Genomic DNA, 19591 nt, shown 5'->3' with positions numbered 1-19591 from the left:
ACCAAAAGCTTAAATAAAAGGAGTTCCAGAAATAGCATTAAAGACCATTTGAGAATCAGTCTCGACATCTACACTGCCCATGCCAGTATTTTTAAACCAACTTAAAGCTTCCTGTATGCTCATTGCTTCAGTTTCCTTCACCCCATACGAACCACACATGCGTACATTTTTAGCTGCCAAGATTGGATGTGTGATACAAGTCATATATACAACACATTTATGATTATAAAATAGAACTCCAGTTGAATAAACTGCTGTAGTAGTGTACTAGTATTAATGCTAATTTCTTTTTCTTTTTTTTTTTTGTAAATGTAAAAGAATGGTATACTAGCTAGAATTAATATATTATTTTTATTATTATTATTATTTTTTTTTTTGTAAAGAAAAGTTTTTTTAAAAAATGATAGCTTTCATAACATGAAGTTAGGAGATCATCCAAAAGATGGTAGCAATTCTAGAAAGGGATGGTCAAATGGGTGAAATGAGCATAATTCTTTATCTTATACTCCATAAATTTATTAATTTAAAAAATGTAACACTTTTTGACTATCAAATATTCACGATTGTTAACGTGGATGGCTCATATTAGTGCATAATTTTCCTGGGCGAAGATGGATAAGAGAATTTTGTTTTTTTTTGTTTTTGTTTTTTTTTTTAGGCAAATAAGTTATTCAAGCATAATGGAAATTTTTTGTTGTGATCAATAATAGGGATGACAATGAGCGGGACGGGACCTATACCCCCCGTCCCTGACAAGGAATTGGAAATATTCTCCATCCCAACACCCTTATAATGGTTTATATTTTTATCACTAAAAATGGTGTAATTGGAGGACAAAGAAAAGAGAACTAGAATGAAATAATATTTGTAACTGTAATCGACTAACCTTTTTTTTTTTTTAAAGCAACGGTAAGTTTTGACAAGGTTGTTTAAAAAAAAAAAAAACAAAAAAACAAAACATGCCTAGCTATAATACATGAAAGTAGTAAATCAGAGACTAAAAATATAATTTTATCAATAGTGGTCCTATCAAGGAGATAGGAGACATGATGGTAACTAGTTGAAGAAGAAGGACGGTACATACTACATAGAAGCCAAGTTGCGGAAATTAAGGGAAAAGAAGACCCACACCCGTTTACTTGACTTGTACACATGTTTCAATCAAGGGAAAATGACATTTTTATTCCATCAATTCAATGCACAAAACTATAAAACCATAACATGTGAGTACTAAATCTAAAATTTTTAAATTATTTATTTAATTTTTATCCTTATGAATTTATAAAAGTGTATTATCATTATTTATGTATGATGTACTGGTGGGCGCCATTTGTAGCGTAGCCGATGATTCTTGGCGACGTGTGTGGAGGGTCCGAGTGCCAGCTAAAGTTTGCATGTTCCTTTGGCTCGTGCGACATAAGAAAGTTTTGACAAATGCAGAGAGAGCTCGGCGAAAACTAACTGCGGACCCTTTTTGTTTTCTTTGTGCAGGACATGTAGAAGATCTACAACATCTCTTCAGAGATTGCCCTGCGGCGAAGGGCATTTGGGAAGCCATACTACCTAGACGCATGAGAGTGCACCTGGACGCTCTCCAATGGGACCAATGGCTGGAGACAAATTTAGAGGGCGATGTGAGACGCGGGTTCGACGAGAATTGGGCAGCGCAGTTTTGTACGAGGCTGTGGTGGCTCTGGAGTTGGAGAAACGATGTAGTGTTCAAAAGGCAGACTCTGGGGTTGGATCGCAAGCTGGATTGGCTAAACAAGCATGATGTGGAGGTTAAGGCCGCTTTCGCCAAGAGGCTCAACCCGGGGACTGGGGTCACAAAGGTGGCGAAGGAGACAGTTGGGTGGAAAAAACCACTGACCGGGTGGTGGAAACTAAATGTCGATGGAAGCTGCAAGGCAAATGGCGTGGCAGGCTGTGGAGGATTGATACGGGATGAACATGGCAATTGGTGTGGAGGATTTACGGCGAACATAGGACGGTGTCAGGTGCTAGAGGCGGCGGCGTGGGGAGTTTTCTATGGAATCCGCAAAGCGAAAGATCGAGGAATTACCCGACTCGTGGTGGAGAGCGATTGCATGCAATTGATAACAAAGCTGCGAATGCACAATAGTGATTTTCAAATAGACTGCAATATTCTTTGGCGAGGCGTGCAGGAGGCAAAGGGTCTTCAGGAGTGGAATTTGTGCATGTTCTCCGTGAAGGGAATAAAGCAGCTGACTCTTTGGCGAAGATGGCGACGAACTATAGTCTGGGCTATCGAGAGCTTGAGGAAGCCCCTGATGAGATTCAAGAGCTCATCAGCCATGATAATTTAGGAGCAACGTTCATTAGACATGGTTGATTCTTGGGTATCCCCCTCATTACAGATCCAAAAAAAAAAATCATTATTTATGTAAGTATCACACGCTTACCATTACGCTAAAATCTATAGCTAGTAGCGAAGGCAGTCGCAGCCCAACAATCTTCAATTGCGCAACTTGTTTTCAACGGGATTCACACTCAAGCACCTATGACCTGCTCTGATACTAACATTGTTGCAAAATTTGCGCTTAGGCGGTAGGCGGCGGTCGACCGTCTAGAAAATCACGGAAATTGGTGATTTATGCGGCCGGCGGACTAGGCGGTCGACGATTAGCAATTGTTCCTTTGTTTATTTAAAATGTGTTATTTCTCTCAAAACGACATCATTTTGAGCAAAAAAAAATCATAAAATTTTTAAATTGGTCACAAACCCAAAAAATGTAAAAAATAAAATAAAATAAAATCAAAATCATCTACTTTAATATTGATAGTTTGATACTTTGTGAGTTGTAACTTTGTGGAATTGTGTTTTGATTCTTTAAATCTTTATACAATTTATAATTCTATTTGTATTTTAGGTGAATATTTAATATTTTAATTTTAATTTTTAAAGTATTAAATAGTTTATAATTATCAAATCTTTAAAAAAATTTATTAAAAAAAAAATCAAACGTCCGAGGAACGCCTATTGATTTTTGCATACTTGAATACTAATCGTTAAATTAAGCGCTTACCATTATGCAAAAAACTATAACTAGTAACAAATTCACAATTTTATTTTCTTGTACTTATGTAACAAATTAACAAATAACAATCATGGTCATACTTCAATGATAAGATATTGGACTCGACTATTTAAGCAGCAACAATTTTATTAAAATCTACCGCTTCCGGTCTTCTTTTTTTTTCTTTTTTTTTTTTCTCGTTTTCTTGTTGGAAGTTATGCATACATTTCTTCATTTTTTTTCTTTTTTTTTTTCTTCTTCTTTTTCTCCCTCTCATTTTCTCCTTTGTAAATCTTATATTTCATCTCTTCCATTCATATATATGTTTGCCACCAATTATACTATTATAACCTTCAATAAATTTCAAATTAAATATATAGACCAGTTTAACATAATGAAATATATATTTATTTAATTTCCTTTTTAATTATATGTGTATGTATGTCATTAATATATACATATAGAGTTAATCATCAAAATCATCCATTACTATAGCGAAATTACCAATTTGGTCATTATTATTATTATTTTTTTTTTTCGTAATTAAGTCTTCAACTTTAAAAATCTTAATCAATTTGGTCCTCCGTGGTTTGTTTAGTCGTCAGACGTTCGTTTACTCGGAACCAAATTAGTAATTTTGTTATAGTCAAGGGAACATTTCAGTAATTAACTCTTCGGTTTAATAAAAGAGAAAATTGTGCATGTGATGACCGAAATGGCGAAATAGTCTCTTAATTATAGTTAAATTATCAATTTGGTCCCGAGTAAACGAGCTTCTAACCAAGCTAGTTGAGTCACGCTGTTGTCTCTTTCATATATCACCAGTCATCTGCGACTTGGTCTTTGGTTGAGTTGTTATCTCTTTCCCCTTATCATTCATGGCTTCATCGCTGGTTAAGTTGTCGTTTCTTTTCTATCATCATCTGTGACTTAGTCGCTGGATGGTTAAGTCATTGTCCATTAAATTTTTAGCTTTTTAATATTATTTTTGTATGCACTGTAGTATATATTCTTCACTAAGTATTCAATAATTTATGCTCTTTAAACTGCAAAGTTGATTTTTTTAAGGGTGAAGAACGCAACACTCTAAAAAAATTACTGATTTTGTTTCAAATTGTACTTTTTTTTCTGCAAGTTATGTGTAATAGCATACTCAATTCATGTGTTATAACTTATAAGCATCATAATTCTTACTTTTTAAAATTCTTAGTTAATTAGAATTTTGTCTACTACTATTTCAACTTATAGACCGCGGCCCTAGTCACCGAGTATTAGACATGGCCCCTTTATCGGCCTTGCCCAACCCTCTCCCAACACAAACCAATATTAATTGTTATTGTTGGGAATCGAACCCGTGACCTGGCTCTGATACCACTTGTTAGGATCAAGCGCGCGCTTACCATTCACGTAAAAAACTATAGCTAGTAGCGGAGGCGAAACTTATTTCCTTACTTATAGACCGCCATCACATTGTTCGAGACAAGCTGGGTGCTGGACTTGGCCCTTAGCCCTTAGGGGCTTTACCGACCTCTACCCAACAATTTCTCGATCCACCGGGTGCTAAACATGGCCTCTTTACCGGCCCTGCACAACACCCTATTATAACTCTAAGGCTAAAAATGTAATTTTCTCATAAATAAAAATGAAATTGTTAGGAAGTTAGAAGAACATTATGGTAGTATGTATCTGGTGGAAATTATGAGGAAGCTAGCTAGCTAGGTGATGAAAGCATTGAAGTCAATTCGTGGAAATTACGGGGAAAGAAGAAGATCAAGATACTTTTACTTGACTTGTTCAACTTTGAACAAAGTGAAAATGACACTTTTATTTTATTAATTGAATTTCACATGAGTGAAAATTTAGTCTTTTAATTTTAAAGTGACAAATTCATGACTTATGGTTTTAATGAAACTATAACATGAAGAACTCAATTTCTCATTTTGCTAAGAACTTAGGGCGTAAAATTATACCCGGCCTCAAATAATTAAATGATTAAATATATAAATTTGCCAGCTTTAATTTTGGCGTTGAATTATTATTTTTGAGCTTTATAAATTAATAAAATTTTAAGGGTACTTTAAAATAATATCATATTCAATAGGCGTCATGACTCATGATTCTTTTAGTAGTGACTCTGTTATATTGCAGTATCTGTTCATAAGTATTTTCTCAACCTACTGAAATAAAAAGTCAATATCGTCACCACTGAGGCTCGAATCCATAACCTCTCATATGAAGAGCAACTTGGTGCCATTCGACTCCCGTACAGTACGAGTAGAAAATTAAGGGGCAACATTTGCACTATGAGAGTGGCAATATATGTACCATTTTGAAAATTGAGGGGTAACATTTACCCCACTAATAATTCAGGAATGACATTGATAATTAACATATTATGGAGGGGCACAAATTACAATCTAATTATAAACTTAGCCTTTTATTTGAGATAGAGCGCATACACATTTTAATTTGATATCAGAACAAACTCCACACCAAAAGTCATGTGTAATGTTAAAGAGTCTAGTTGTATCACATATCATAATTTAATTCGATGTAGAAAAAACATATGTGATCTTTCTTTTTCAGTGTCATGTCAGGCCGTCTAAATGAAGTAAGAAAAGAATAAGAATAAGTGTGTATTAATGAAGATGGCGGTCTTGTGGGGCAAACTAGGAGATAGCGAATTGCTCGTGGAAATTATGGGACAAGATCCCTCGAGGACCACCATCTTTTTGAACTTCAAACATAACCAAGAAAAATAATTAATATAATATTGCTGGCTCCACCATTGAACAAGACTACATTGCTTGCTCCTTTATAAGATTGATTGAATTTGTTACATTTTAGAGGTATACAAGAGAAGGAGAAAGAGTACGTTAAAGTGAGAATCATTATGAGGGCCGCCGGAAAAGAAATAGTAGTGGCGACTGTGCTGATGATGATGAGCTTCACAGTGATGCTCACTTTGGCAGCAGAATACGAGATACCGTTGGACGACTACGACGACAGATACTATGATGATGAAGCTGAGAACTACAAGGAAGATGGGATATCTATGGTTCCAAAGGGTTGTCGAGACACTTGCGGCAACGTTAGCATTTACTACCCTTTTGGAATTGGACCCAGCAAAGATTGTTATTTAAACAAATGGTTCCTCATAAATTGCACCAAATCCTCCTCCGATGGTGTCGAGAAACCTTTCTTGAGCTCCTTTTCTGATGGCAAGAATGGGGTAAGAGAGATTCTGAGCATTTCCAATGTAAGACAATCAATAATAATGAAAGAGTCGTTTTCTCCTCTCTGCCATACCACCGCCGGGTCCGCCGTGGGAAGCAATAATCTCTCCATAATTAGCAACACAAAATTATCTGGAACCCCATTCTTTTACTCTTCCAGTTACAACAGGTTCATGTTTTATGGTTGCGGCGGCGCTGTCCTCACTACGCCCGGTCAAGAATTCACAATGGCCGGTTGCAAGTTGAGTTGCAGCAGCAATAACACCACGGCGGCACCAAAATTTGCATATGATTGCAATGGCATAAACTGCTGCGATCTTAGTTTTGACTACGATGTAAATGCATACCAAATCGACATCACAGATTCATCCATCGTCAACAACGCCTGCAACTATGCCTTCTTTCTTGCTACTGGTGATGATTTTACTACTACTTCTTCCCGATTGAGCCTTCAAAGGATTAGCAACCTGCTGCCGGAAGACAAGCTGGTTGTCCCGGTGGTTTGGAGGTGGAGCGTCACAAGAGACGACTTGAGTTACTTGCCCCCCACCTACTCACGCGACTGCGATCGATATGAGAAAATCTTTCCTCCGCAATTACGAGGGACATATTGGAGCTGTAGCTGCAAATTTCTGGAATACGGTAACGCTTACTTACCAAATGGATGCCAAGGTACGTCAACTTTAAATTAGAAAAAAAAAAAAAAAAAAAACATATAAATTATACTGAAATATATTTAATCTTTAACCTTACTTTTGAACATGAATTGTATTCTATTGTTTAGTTAGATGAAGGAATAGACTTTGAATTATATTCTAGTGTGGGTTGGTTAAAAAATAGAAATATATATATATATATATATATATATATATATATATATATATATATATATATATATACCTTCGGTGAGCCGTAATCAAATCTAAATCAACGACTTAAATCAATGAAAAAAAAAAAAAAAAAAGCATGTTTGTAAAGGATATTTTTGGTATTGTAATGCAAAAGCTATTCCCCGAGAGCAGGAAATAGTTTTTGGGTGCGTGTGTGAGAGAAAAAGTTAGACACAGAGAGATATAAAATTATTATTATTATTATTATGATTATTATTATTATTATTAAAGAGTTAATTAAGAATAATTCAAACATAAACGAAGATACACGTGTATATAATAATAATAATAATAATAATAATAATAATAATAATAATAATAATAATAATAGTTAGTATTATTATTATTATTGTTGTTGTTGTTATATATATATATATATATATATATATATATATATATATATATATATATATAGGCTCCGGATCCCATGAGGTCACATAGTTAGATGGGTGTATGATATCTAATCATATCCATTAGATCAATAATTATTTAATGGTGAGATTGAGTAAGAATTTGTATTGATTCTAGGAGATAGAATAGTCATAAGGGTGAATAAGTAATTGTATTCTAATAAGTATTTATGGTGAGAAATTATATGGAATATATTCCATGATTATCATCCGATTTTTTGTGATTCTAATATATATTAGCGGTAATGTAGTAGTATTGCTATTGTGATGATTCTTAAACGCAAGCCATCCCCATAGAGTTCGTCGGAGCAGCGGCTGTTCACAACATCGAGCTCAGAATGGAGGCTCCGGCCATAGGTATGTGCATTTTTTATTTTATTTTTTTTTTTATTTTTGATTTTGTGAAAACATGTCTGTGCATCATGTATTGAATTATTGTTTGTTTTCTAGTTTGTACTTATATCAAGTTGCTTAAGTGCGCGAGACCTCCATTGTTTTTCAGGTATATTTTTTTTTTTTTTGTTTTTTTTTTGTTTTGGTGTTCCGGTACATTCGTTTTGTGCATTAACCACGTAGTATAGATGGTGAATGTGTTGTGTGCGAACTCGTATCCAGGTTTGTGCAAGTGACGAACTTATTTTTTTTTTTATTTTTTTATTTTTTTATTTTTTGTTTTTGTGAAAACATGTCTGTGCATCATTTAGTGAAGTGTTGTTTGTTTTCTAGTTTGTACTTATATCAAGTTGCTTATGTGCGCGAGACCTCCATTGTTTTTCAGGCTTGGGTTTTGTTTTTTTTTTTTTTGGTAGTCCGGTTCAGTCGTTTGTGTGCGAACTCGTCTCCAGGTTTGTGCGAGTGACGAACTGCATTTTTTATTAACGGTGTTGAGATACTCGCGTGTATTTTGGTTTATTAACGGTGTTTGTGTGAACTACGTCCGTATAATGTGTGATTCCTTAGGCGTATTAGTTTAGTTTGCGGTAGTTGATTTGTTAATGCAATGCTGGCATCATTCACATGTATATCAAAAATAATAGGGAAGTATTGATTATTATTGTGTTTGTGTTGCTTTATAAAACTGTATCACGGGTAGTGTACTTTATGTGCATACATGTATAATTTAAAAACGGTTATTCGTGTATTAACAGCAGTCTGTGCCGTAAGTGGATGAGAACTTGTGCAATGTGGGTTTTGGGTTGTTGCAAAATAAGTAATTAGCATACGAAGAATAGTTTATAACCACAGAGGCCTAGAGTAATAATTTTGTTCGATGAGCAAACATTCCCAGTCGATTATTATGAACATTGATACGAAATGTATGTTACAGGTGTGGGCAGTGAAGACGAAGTCAATGCAAGTGAATCAGACAACGATTGTAGAATGGATATGAGCCCGGGAGGTACGAATTATTGGTATACAGAATGCGACCGTAGTCTGAAACCATATGAAGGTCAAATGTTTAACGCACTAGAAGATGGAATCAAATTTTATACAATGTATGCCGCATCTACCGGATTTGATGTGCGCCGAAGTTCGGATAAAAAGAACGATTTTGGTATCGTTCTGAAAAAGGATGTTGTGTGTTCGAGGCAAGGTTTTAAGGAGGATAGGGGCAAAGAAACAATGGGTGAAGCAGGGGGGTCAAAGAAGAAGAGAAGGCGGACTACTAATAGAGTTGGTTGCGGCGCAAGGATTGTAATGAAGATAGTCCCCGACGGGCGATATACGGTACACAAATTTGAAGAACGACACACCCATTGCCTGTGCCAGGAAAGCCAAAAACCACTTATGAAAGTTAATCGCAAAATAGAGATTGCACACCAAGAATTCATAACGAAGTGCGAAAAAGCAAACGTTGGTGCAAGCAAAAGTTACGACATATATGCCGAGATCGTAGGGGGGCCTCAGAATGTTGGTGCGACGCAACAGGACTTCAAGAATTACAGAAGGGATCTATTAGCGTACATGAAGTGGGGAGATGTGCAAATGGTTATATCAAATTATCTTGAGCAGAAAACAGATTGTGCTGACATGTACTTTGAGTACGAAGTGAACGCAAATGACCAATTGTCTCGTGTATTCTGGGCGGATGGTATGGCGAGGAAGAACTATGGTGCGTTCGGCGACGTGGTATCCTTTGATGCAACATACAAAACAAATAGGTATGAGAAAGTTATTTTAAATAGATGATTGCGTAGATTTAAATTCGTATATTGGAAGTACGCACCCGGACATTCAGCAGAATGTACGCATAATATATGAGTGTGTTGATTTTCTTGGCATGTCCTATGACTCCCAAACAATAACAATTAAAGAGTCTATCTCTCCTTCCTGTCAGGGAAGCAATAATTTCTCCAATATTATCCACAACTCAAAATTATCTGAAACCCCTTTTATGTACTCAAATGACAACAACTTCATGCTTTTTGGTTGTGGAAACGCTTTCATCACTATGCCCGGTGAAGAATTGGATCAACCTGGTTACAACTTAAACTGCAGCAGCAAAAACACCACAGCACCTAAAACTGCACATGATTGCCAAGGCATAAACTGCAACCATCTTACTGTTGATTACGACGTAAACACATACCAAGTCAACTTCACACATTCTTCATCTTTCAACGCTTGCAACTATGCTTTCTTTCTCAGTGCTTCTTCTTCTTTACCACCTACCCTTCAAAGCCTTCCAAGCAGGCAGCAGGAAATGGTAGTTGTCCCGGTGGAGTTGAGATGGACCATCACACAAGAGGACGTGCCTCCCTCCTACTCTAAGTACTGCTCTCCTTCTACATACATCAATCCCCAACTACAATGGCATAATTATTTGCAATGTGACTGCCCAGGTGGTGATGACAGAAACGTGTACTTGTCCGGTGGATGTGGTATGCATGCTATTCTATTATTTTCTATGAACTACATATAAAATTTGGCTGCCAGCCCAAACTATGCATTCAACATTGTACAGATTTTTTAGTGTCAACAACATCAATTTGCATTTTGGCTGGCAAGGTTGGATTAGTGCTTTGTTGATATTTTGTGTTTTTACATCTTGCAGAATGGAAGCACAAGGATTACGTGATTAGTAGTAACAAACTGCGGCCCGCTATTATCGGTAGGCCTATATTATTATCATTCTGTTGATATATTTCCTTGCCCACAAAAGGGGCAATTTCCTCGTTCCTAGAGCACCCAGGTGGCTCAGCGGCTCATTAGGTGAACCAATGTTTGGTGTCTACAATAAGTTCACCGCATTGAATATAACTGCTACACTGTGACTGCTACTAGGGCTCAAATTCTGCATGTGTCTTGGCCTACAATCTAATATCGAGGAACCAACTGAATTGCTCTTGTAGGCTGTTATATGTTTTCTTAGTATCATTTTTTAAAATTCATTTTCTGCAAAATTTTATCATGGGATGGATTGGCCTATTTAGACTGAGAGATACAATATATGGAATGGTGAGGATAAACATGCATACTGATTTTTGTAATAATCCCAGATTACATATATGCATCCATGTCGGTATCAATAATCTTATGGAGATTCCTCTCTTGCATTGCTCAATCTCAGGTATTAGTGCAAGTTTTGGATTTGTGTTCTTAATATGGGCTTTTGTCATCCTCTATAAAGCCATCAAGAAGAGAAAGATGAAGAAATTGAGGCAGAAGTTCTTCAAGCGTAATGGAGGTCTCCTATTACAGCAACAACTCTTAACCAAAGAAGGGACAATAGAGAAGACAAAGATTTTTACAGCAAGTGAGTTGGATAAAGCCACAGATCACTTCAATGCAGATAGAATAGTAGGCCGAGGCGGGCAAGGCACAGTGTACAAAGGAATGTTAATTGATGGGCAAATCGTTGCAGTTAAGAAATCTCAAGCAGTGGATGAGGACCAATTGGAGCCATTTATCAATGAGGTTGTCATTCTTTCACAAATCAATCATAGAAATGTTGTCAAACTCATGGGGTGTTGTTTGGAGACCGAAGTTCCCATTTTGGTTTATGAATTTATACCAAATGGAACACTTTTCGGCCTTATCCATAACAATTTTGACAACGAACTCATTCCCCTTTCATGGGATATTCGTCTCAGAATTGCGTCTGAGGTGGCTTGTGCATTAGCTTATCTCCACTCCGTAACATTAGTTCCCATCTACCACAGAGACATCAAGACGGGTAACATTCTTCTGGACGAGAAATTTCGAGCTAAAGTTTCAGATTTTGGAACCTCAAGATCCATTTCAATTGACAAAACTCACTTCACTACCATGGTGAAGGGGACATTTGGTTATTTAGACCCTGAGTATTTTCAATCTAGCCAGTTCACAGAAAAGAGTGACGTTTACAGCTTTGGAGTTGTCCTTGCTGAGCTCTTGACAGGACAAAAGCCAATTTCATTTGAACTGGATGATGATGAGGATAGGAGCTTGGTTTCACGTTTTCTGTTGTGCATGGAAGAGAACCGTCTCATGGAGATGCTTGATGGGGAAGTTATAGAGCAAGGTAAAAAGGAAGATGTTGTGGCAATGGCTTGGCTTGCACAGCGTTGCTTGAACTTCAACGGGAAGAAAAGGCCTACCATGAAAGAAGTGGCCACGGAGTTGGATGCCATTAAAGCATCTAATTCTCATCTCCCCTTGGCCATGGAAGCATTTGAGATTGAATCAGATTTCATAGCTTAATAAGTTTACTGTTTTAATTTGTTGCGTCTACTTTTATATTCAAGCACACCCGTCTAATAGCATATAGTAGGAGTCATTTTTAGGTGTAGTTTCAGCATATCCTTATATGTAAAATAAAAGTAAAAAATCTATCATTTATGTATATATATCTCATATGTTACTAGAAGATGTATGGTTCTTGATTCTGTTTTTCTTAATAAGAGTCTTGTTATTTTAAGTTTTCATAATTCATGTATTTAGTATCTTCACTTGCTGATCCCTCTAGTCAGGTCACAGTGCAAAAGTAGTTTAATTTTGTGTAATTACTCGAAAAGTCTAAAAATGATTAAAATATTTTCAACACGTAAATTTTTTTTTCTTTTGTTAATTGTGGAGGTGATGATGTCGTCAGAAAGGCATTGATATTGTCTTGATCATTAGTGCGTACTGGTGAATAGAAAAATCAAAATGCTCCAAGAAAAAAGTAGTAAACAAGAAAGAAATGGAAGCACGTACGTCAGCCGGTGGAAATTAAGGGGAAAATAACAAAGAAATTTTAAGTTGACTTGTCCAAGATGGTATACTTAGCTTATAACTAAAAGTAGTTTGGTTTTGGGACAATCCTATCCTTGGTAAATGATAGTTTAACTCTCAATGAAAGTTGTTTATTGACTTTTTTAATTTAAATTGATCAGTTATGGACAATTTAATTTACCTCATTGAGTTCACCTTAAGGGAGTGACGGCTTAAAAAAAAAAAAAAAAAAAAAAAAAGAACTGGCTTTGTTTTCTGTGAGAATGTGAAACGGAATGGTGTTGGGTTGTGTTGGGAAAAATCCCACCTCCTGTGACAAATAAAATCACAGGACCGACAAGAGCGCAAATACAAGATGGTACAAAACAGCCAAAATAAATAACAGACATGGAAAACCCCAAAATTACGGGAAAAAACCACGGACCACCACCAACACAATATTCCAGTATAACAAATCTTGGGTATAAAGTTGCTGGCTACACCTGAGCCAAACACCCTAAAAATCATCAAATACAACAACTCTAGGCCAAAAATCATCAAATACAACAACTGTGGGCCAAATACAATATATCACGTTCACAGGCCTAAAAAGGGATACCAACTCGTACTCAAAATATTCAACCACCACGAGCAAGGTGAATAGAATACAAATATTACGAGATTACCCAAAATGATAATGTCTGGAACAAACACTGACCTCTACAAATATTTGATGAAGAAAAGTACCCCAAAGATCTTTGGCAAACCTCACAACAAATCCATCAAACGTGCGACAAAACCTGCCGACACACGCCGCCGCCATGATACTAAAAAAGCTAGGCAAACCCATGACAAAGTAGCACAAAAAGAAGAAGAAATAGATGTTGCTCATTCAACTGCTGCATACGGCCGTGAAAAGGAAAAGAAAGAAAATTGAATTTTTCTTTCTTTTTGGCCTACTGCTTCTGTCGAAAAATATAAATGGAATATGTGTAGTATGTAGAAGTGTCTGGTGTAGTGGTGAGGAAACAATGAATTTTCCCTCCTTGATGCAGGTAGCCACCTTGGGAAATGAAGAAAGCTAATTAATTCTTCAACTTCCTCCCATAAACCTTAAGAAAATCTCCTCCCATAAACCTTAGGAAACCTCTTCCTAAGTTCCCTTAGGAAATCTCTTCCCAAGTTCATCCCAAGCAAACTTCTGCCCAATAACTTCATCCCCAACATCCACTCTTTAACTTCTACCTAATAACACATTCTCCAACCCAAATAATTGTCAGCAAACTTTTCCATCAAGCTAATAAATATTGCAGTGGAATAAGCTTGGTCCAAAATGAGCTATTTACCACATAGGAGGAAAGCCCTAACCCAACAGGTTGTAAGAGAAAAACATGCATTCATTTGGTCTTGATCATTAGTGATGTGAATAGAATGAAAATGAAAAGCCGTGGCAAAGAAGAAATGTATTATATTCCAAAATTGAAAACAGTCTAATTGGAGATAAGTCAACAATGACTCCTTCTTGCTGTCTCCATTATAAAGATTCATGGGATATGTAGTTGTTCTGAGACAAACTAACACAAGATAGAAAAAGCAAAAAAAAATGTCTGCTGCTAAAGAAATACAAGCGGCTATGGTGATGATGAGTGTGATGAGCTTCACCTTGGCTTTGGATTACGATATGTCTTCTGAAGCCTTTCGGTATAAGCTCGAAGGGATATCTATGGTTCCAAAGGGTTGTCCAGACATGTGCGGCAACGTTACTATTTACTACCCTTTCGGAATTGGTCCCAACAAAGATTGCTATTTGAACGAACTGTTCATCATAAACTGCACCAAATCCTCCAATGGTGTCTGGAAGCCCTACTTGAGCTCCGGCAGGGATGGCGGCGTAAGAGAGATTCTGGGCATTTCCTTTGACAGACAAATAGTCGCCACCCAAGAATCAATCCCTCCTTCCCTTTGCCAACCCGCCGGGCGGCCCGGGCAATCGGAGGGAAACCGTTCATTCTCCAAAACTCAAACCACAAATTTCTCCAGAACCCAAGTATTCTCCTACGCTCCGGGTTACAACAAGTTCACGCTTTTAGGCTGCGGCGGCGCTCTCCTCACCTCGCCGGGCTACGGCACAGTAGGCGGATGCACGGCGTTGTGCGTCGCAAACACCGGACTTGAACGGCCTCTCAACGGCATAAACATGTGCGAACTTTTCTTGGACGGCCGTGTAGAAACGTTTGAATTCCATGTCAACTTCACAAACCCGGCGGTCAATGCCTGCAACTATGCCTTCTTTGTTGATCAAAATTGGTACGCTACAAGCTTTCCCGGCGGCCGGCAGGAGCAGCTAGTTGTTCAGGTCGTGCGGAGCTGGACCACCCCAGATTTGCATCCATCGGACCCCTCGCACTACTGCATCAATGGAAGTTCTTCCTGGGGATGTTTCTGCCAATATCCGAAAAAGGGGAACCCGTATATTGCAAATGGATGTCAAGGTACTCCACTAATCTATATTCTCTAATAAATATGTATATATACTCACTGTCAAAATTATGTTCATTAGCTAATTAACACGTGTTTGTAGTTAACAAATTAAATTATGACATATAATTTTTAGACTAGAGTCTACAATGTATTGTGGGTCCTGATTTATGGTATAACAATTGCACAAATATTATGGATCATACAAATGCAGGCCAAACGGGCTTGGCCCGTAACTGACAGGCCAATCCCGATGGCAAATTTTACTATAGTTGTGTGGACTATGGTCAAAACGGTGTCGTTTCTTTTAATGAAAAGAAACGACACCCGTTCTGTACAATTGGTTCTGTTTGTATAACGTATTCATTTTCATTTTATATACATTGTAGTTTCAATTTAGTACAGCTAAAGTTTCATTTTGTTTCAACTACAGTTTCATTTGACACTATACATACAATAGTCTTATTACAGTGAGACCTGTTAGCAAAAATGGTGAGACGGTATCTATTAGCAAAAAAAAAAATTGAATGAAATAATCAATGATAAAAAGATAAATCATGTGGCCTTCATACTATTGAACCACAACAATAATAATAACAAAAAAATAAAAATAAAAAATTCCGACCACCCTTTAAGAATAGTCGGAATACCGACCACCAAGTTGGTCATAAAAAAGAATAGTTAATTTTAAATTATCATAAACTTTCCGACCACCTTTAAAATGTAGTCGGAATTTCCGACCACCATCTAATCGTGGTCGGAATTTCCGACCACTTTCAGACCACTCTAGCCTCCCGTCGGAAAATTGGAAAAAAATCAATTTTTGCGACCTTTTTCAGGTGGTCGGAAATGAGGTCGGAAAAACGCTGTTTTCCCGCCGTGAACACCACTTTTATAATTTTAATTCAACTTCGGTTTCATTGGACAATATACACCCAAATATGTGAAATTGTTACTCAATTTTATTTTATATACACTGTAGCTTCATTATAACACAACTAAAGTATCATTTTGATATAACTACACAATTTCATTTGACAATATACACCGTACCCAATATGTGAGACATGTTATTCAATTTCTTTTTATACATGTTTCATTTCAGTAAAACGAAAGTATCATTTCAATTCAACTACAGTTTTATTTGACAATATACACTCAATATGTGAGACATATTATTCAGTTTCATTTTATACATACTGCAGTTTCATTTCTATACAACTAAAGTATCATTTCATTTCAATTACAGTTCATATGATAATATAAACACAATATACGAGAAGAGTTATTTTTATTTATTTATTTATTTATTTATTATTATTATTATTATTATTATTATTTGTTTTTATTAGCCTTACAAGTAAACGCTTTAGGCCCAAAAGTGACCTAAGACTCACAAAATACAAAGGCTAAGAAACCTAACCAACCAAGGGGCCCAAGGCCCTTACAAGAAAAGGTCCATAATGGACTAACAAATAAAAGCCTATCAAGGCTAGCTAAAGGGCAAAAAAAAGCCTAATCTAGCAAAGGCCCAAAGGGCCAAAGGGCTCACAAAAAAAGCCTAAAAGGCTTAACAAATAAAAGGCCCATTTGGCCTTCCAATCTACAAACATGGGCGTGGATTGGCGAGAAGAGTTATTCAGTTTCATTTTAGATATATTGTAATTTCATTTTGTTAACACAAAAAATAAATACGGAATTTAATTTGTTAAAATTTAACGGTTGTTGTTTCTTTACTTAAAAAGAAACCAGGCTGTTTCATTTTTGAACCATGGTTCACATCGCTATGTCCACCGTATAACGTAAGAATCTAAACCTTCACCAACGGTGTTTGAACCTACAACCATCCATTTGAAATGTTAATCAGGATGTCATCACATTACATGGCAATTGACTATTCCTGGTCGCTTTAACAATACTAATAATATTTAAAGGATCATGCTATGAGAATCAAAATTTATGATCACCATTTAATGTAATAATATATATATGATTTGTATTTGATTATTAAATAGATGCTATAGGGAACCTTATAAAGGTTTTCTTATTATGCAGGCAGTCATCGTAAGCTCACTGTCAAGGAACTATCTGCTATTATCGGTAATAAGTTGAATTGTTATTTGTTAATTGTCATTATTATATCAATATATATTGGCAATAATATAACTCCTATATATGAAGATTCTCCTAACTCGCATCATATCACTCAATCTCAGGTGTGAGTGCAAGTTTTGGATTTGTAGTGTTAGTATCGACTTGCTTTATCCTCTATAAAGTCATCAAGAAGAGAAAAATGAAGAAACTAAGGCAGAAGTTCTTCAAACGCAATGGAGGTCTCCTATTGGAACAACAACTCTTAGCCAAAGAAGGGAGTATAGAGAAAGCAAAGATTTTCACAGCCAGTGAGTTAGACAAGGCCACTGATAATTTCAATGCCAATAGAATAGTAGGCCGAGGAGGGCAAGGCACAGTGTACAAAGGAATGTTGATTGATGGCCAAATCGTTGCGATCAAGAAATCGCAAGCAGTGAATGAGAATCAGTTGGTGCCATTCATTAACGAAGTTGTCATTCTTTCCCAAATCAATCATAGGAATATTGTGAAACTACTGGGGTGTTGTCTGGAGACCGAAGTTCCCATTTTGGTTTATGAATTTATACCAAATGGAACACTTTTCAGCCTTATCCACAACAATTTTGGAGACGACCTCATTCCTCTTTCGTGGGATATTCGCCTCAGGATTGCATCAGAGGTGGCTAGTGCTTTAGCTTATCTCCACTCCGCTACATCAGTTCCCATTTACCACAGAGACATCAAGTCGAGTAACATCCTTCTGGACGAGAAATTTCGAGCCAAGATTTCTGATTTTGGAACGTCCAAATCCATTTCAATTGATCAAACTCACTTGACCACCATAGTGAAGGGGACGTTTGGTTATTTGGATCCCGAGTATTTCCAGTCAAGTCAATTAACAGATAAAAGTGATGTTTATAGCTTTGGAGTTGTCCTCGTTGAGCTCCTAACCGGACAAAAGCCAATTATATTTGATATTAATGATGATGAGGAGCGAAGCTTAATAACACGTTTTCTATTGTGCATGAAGGAGAATAGTCTTTCGAAGATTCTTGACGTGGAAGTTTCAGATCAAGGGAAAGAGGAAGATGTAGTGGCGGTTGCTTGGCTAGCACAACGGTGCTTGAACTTAAATGGGAAGAAAAGGCCTACTATGAAGGAAGTAGCAGCAGAGTTGGACGCCATTAGAGCATCTTCTCATCCTCATAATCTCCCATTGGCAATGGAAACATTGGAAGCCGAATCAGATTTCATGCCTTAAAATTTGACTATTTTTACTACAAGTGAACAAAAACTTGGTTAAGTTGAAGTATTTTCACTGTGTCATTACTAAAAATAATTTATTATTGCTAAATGACAATCTTTATGGTCTACATACTTTTCATAAATAGAAGTCTTGTGTTCCAAGTCTATATTGAGAATTTGGAATTGGAAATGATATCTGCCGTCATTGACTCTCCAACAACTTTGGATATCCATATCCACTTTTTTTTTGTAAATAGAAGCTTCTATTCAATATAATGAAATTCTTTAATTTCCAAACGCGCTGACACTAACTCCACATGCATGCACTTTCTTTAATTAATGAACTATTAATTCTTTTGACATTAATTTCCATTGTTCCCAAACTTCCATACTATTTGTATGAACTATTAATGACTTAATACCCAAAATAGTTCTTCGATAATAGTAGATTTTCTCAATTTCGTCCTAAATGATTTTTGGTGACCTAATATAGTCCCAGATTTTTGTTTTTTGTTCAATTTAGTCCTACTTTTGTTATTCCGCCAAATTGATGTTAAATAAATGGACAATTTAGTAATCTCAATATTGGTCTTTCTTTAATCTCAGTTCTGCGAAGTGCGAAATTCCTCTTTCTTTTGCGAATTACTACCATAATTACTCTTAGACCTGCGAATCAAATTTTATATTTGCAGGTTTGGGAGTAATTAGTAAAAGAAAGAGGGATTTCGCATTTGCACGTCTAAGAGTAAAGAGATGTCAATATTGGAATTACTGAATTGTCCCTGTGTTTAATACCAAATTGAAGGAATAACAAACAGATGACTAAGTTGAGCAAAAACACAAAAGTCTTGGACCACATCAAGTCACTAAAATTGTTTAGGACGAGATTGAGAAAAACCACTATAGTCGAGGACTATTTTGAGTATTAACTCAACTATTAATTCTTATGACTTTAATTTCCACTACTTAATGAACTATTATTTATTATGACTTTAATTTCCACTAAAGTAGTATAGTGGTGGGCTATGAACCAATATATTTGTATA

The 19591-nt window shown here is 36.3% G+C and overlaps 2 protein-coding genes across 2 annotated transcripts in view; both read left to right on the top strand.

The window, feature by feature from the left end:
• The window catches only part of LOC109153013 (wall-associated receptor kinase-like 9), a 65090-nt gene extending 52611 nt beyond the window's left edge, over positions 1 to 12479 (top strand). Inside the window, exons 4-6 of the mRNA XM_019300732.1 lie at positions 9841 to 10456; positions 10630 to 10686; positions 11146 to 12479. Coding sequence (XP_019156277.1) covers positions 9841 to 10456; positions 10630 to 10686; positions 11146 to 12257 — 1785 coding nt within the window. The 3' untranslated portion in view covers positions 12258 to 12479. The remainder of the gene's footprint in view (positions 1 to 9840; positions 10457 to 10629; positions 10687 to 11145) is intronic.
• A 1793-nt stretch (positions 12480 to 14272) lies between these two features.
• Positions 14273 to 18600, top strand: LOC109153014 (wall-associated receptor kinase-like 1). The gene is made up of 3 exons (XM_019300733.1): positions 14273 to 15241; positions 17283 to 17327; positions 17444 to 18600. Exons 1-3 carry the CDS (start codon positions 14353 to 14355, stop codon positions 18559 to 18561), a joined length of 2052 nt encoding a protein of 683 aa, XP_019156278.1. The 5' UTR covers positions 14273 to 14352; the 3' UTR covers positions 18562 to 18600.
• Positions 18601 to 19591: the final 991 nt, after the last annotated feature.

Source organism: Ipomoea nil, unplaced genomic scaffold (genome assembly GCF_001879475.1).
Source record: "Ipomoea nil cultivar Tokyo-kokei standard unplaced genomic scaffold, Asagao_1.1 scaffold2480, whole genome shotgun sequence".
In the NCBI taxonomy this organism is placed as follows: domain Eukaryota; kingdom Viridiplantae; phylum Streptophyta; class Magnoliopsida; order Solanales; family Convolvulaceae; genus Ipomoea; species Ipomoea nil.
Note: the sequence above shows the minus strand (reverse complement) of the source record. Positions and strands in the feature narration are given on the sequence as shown.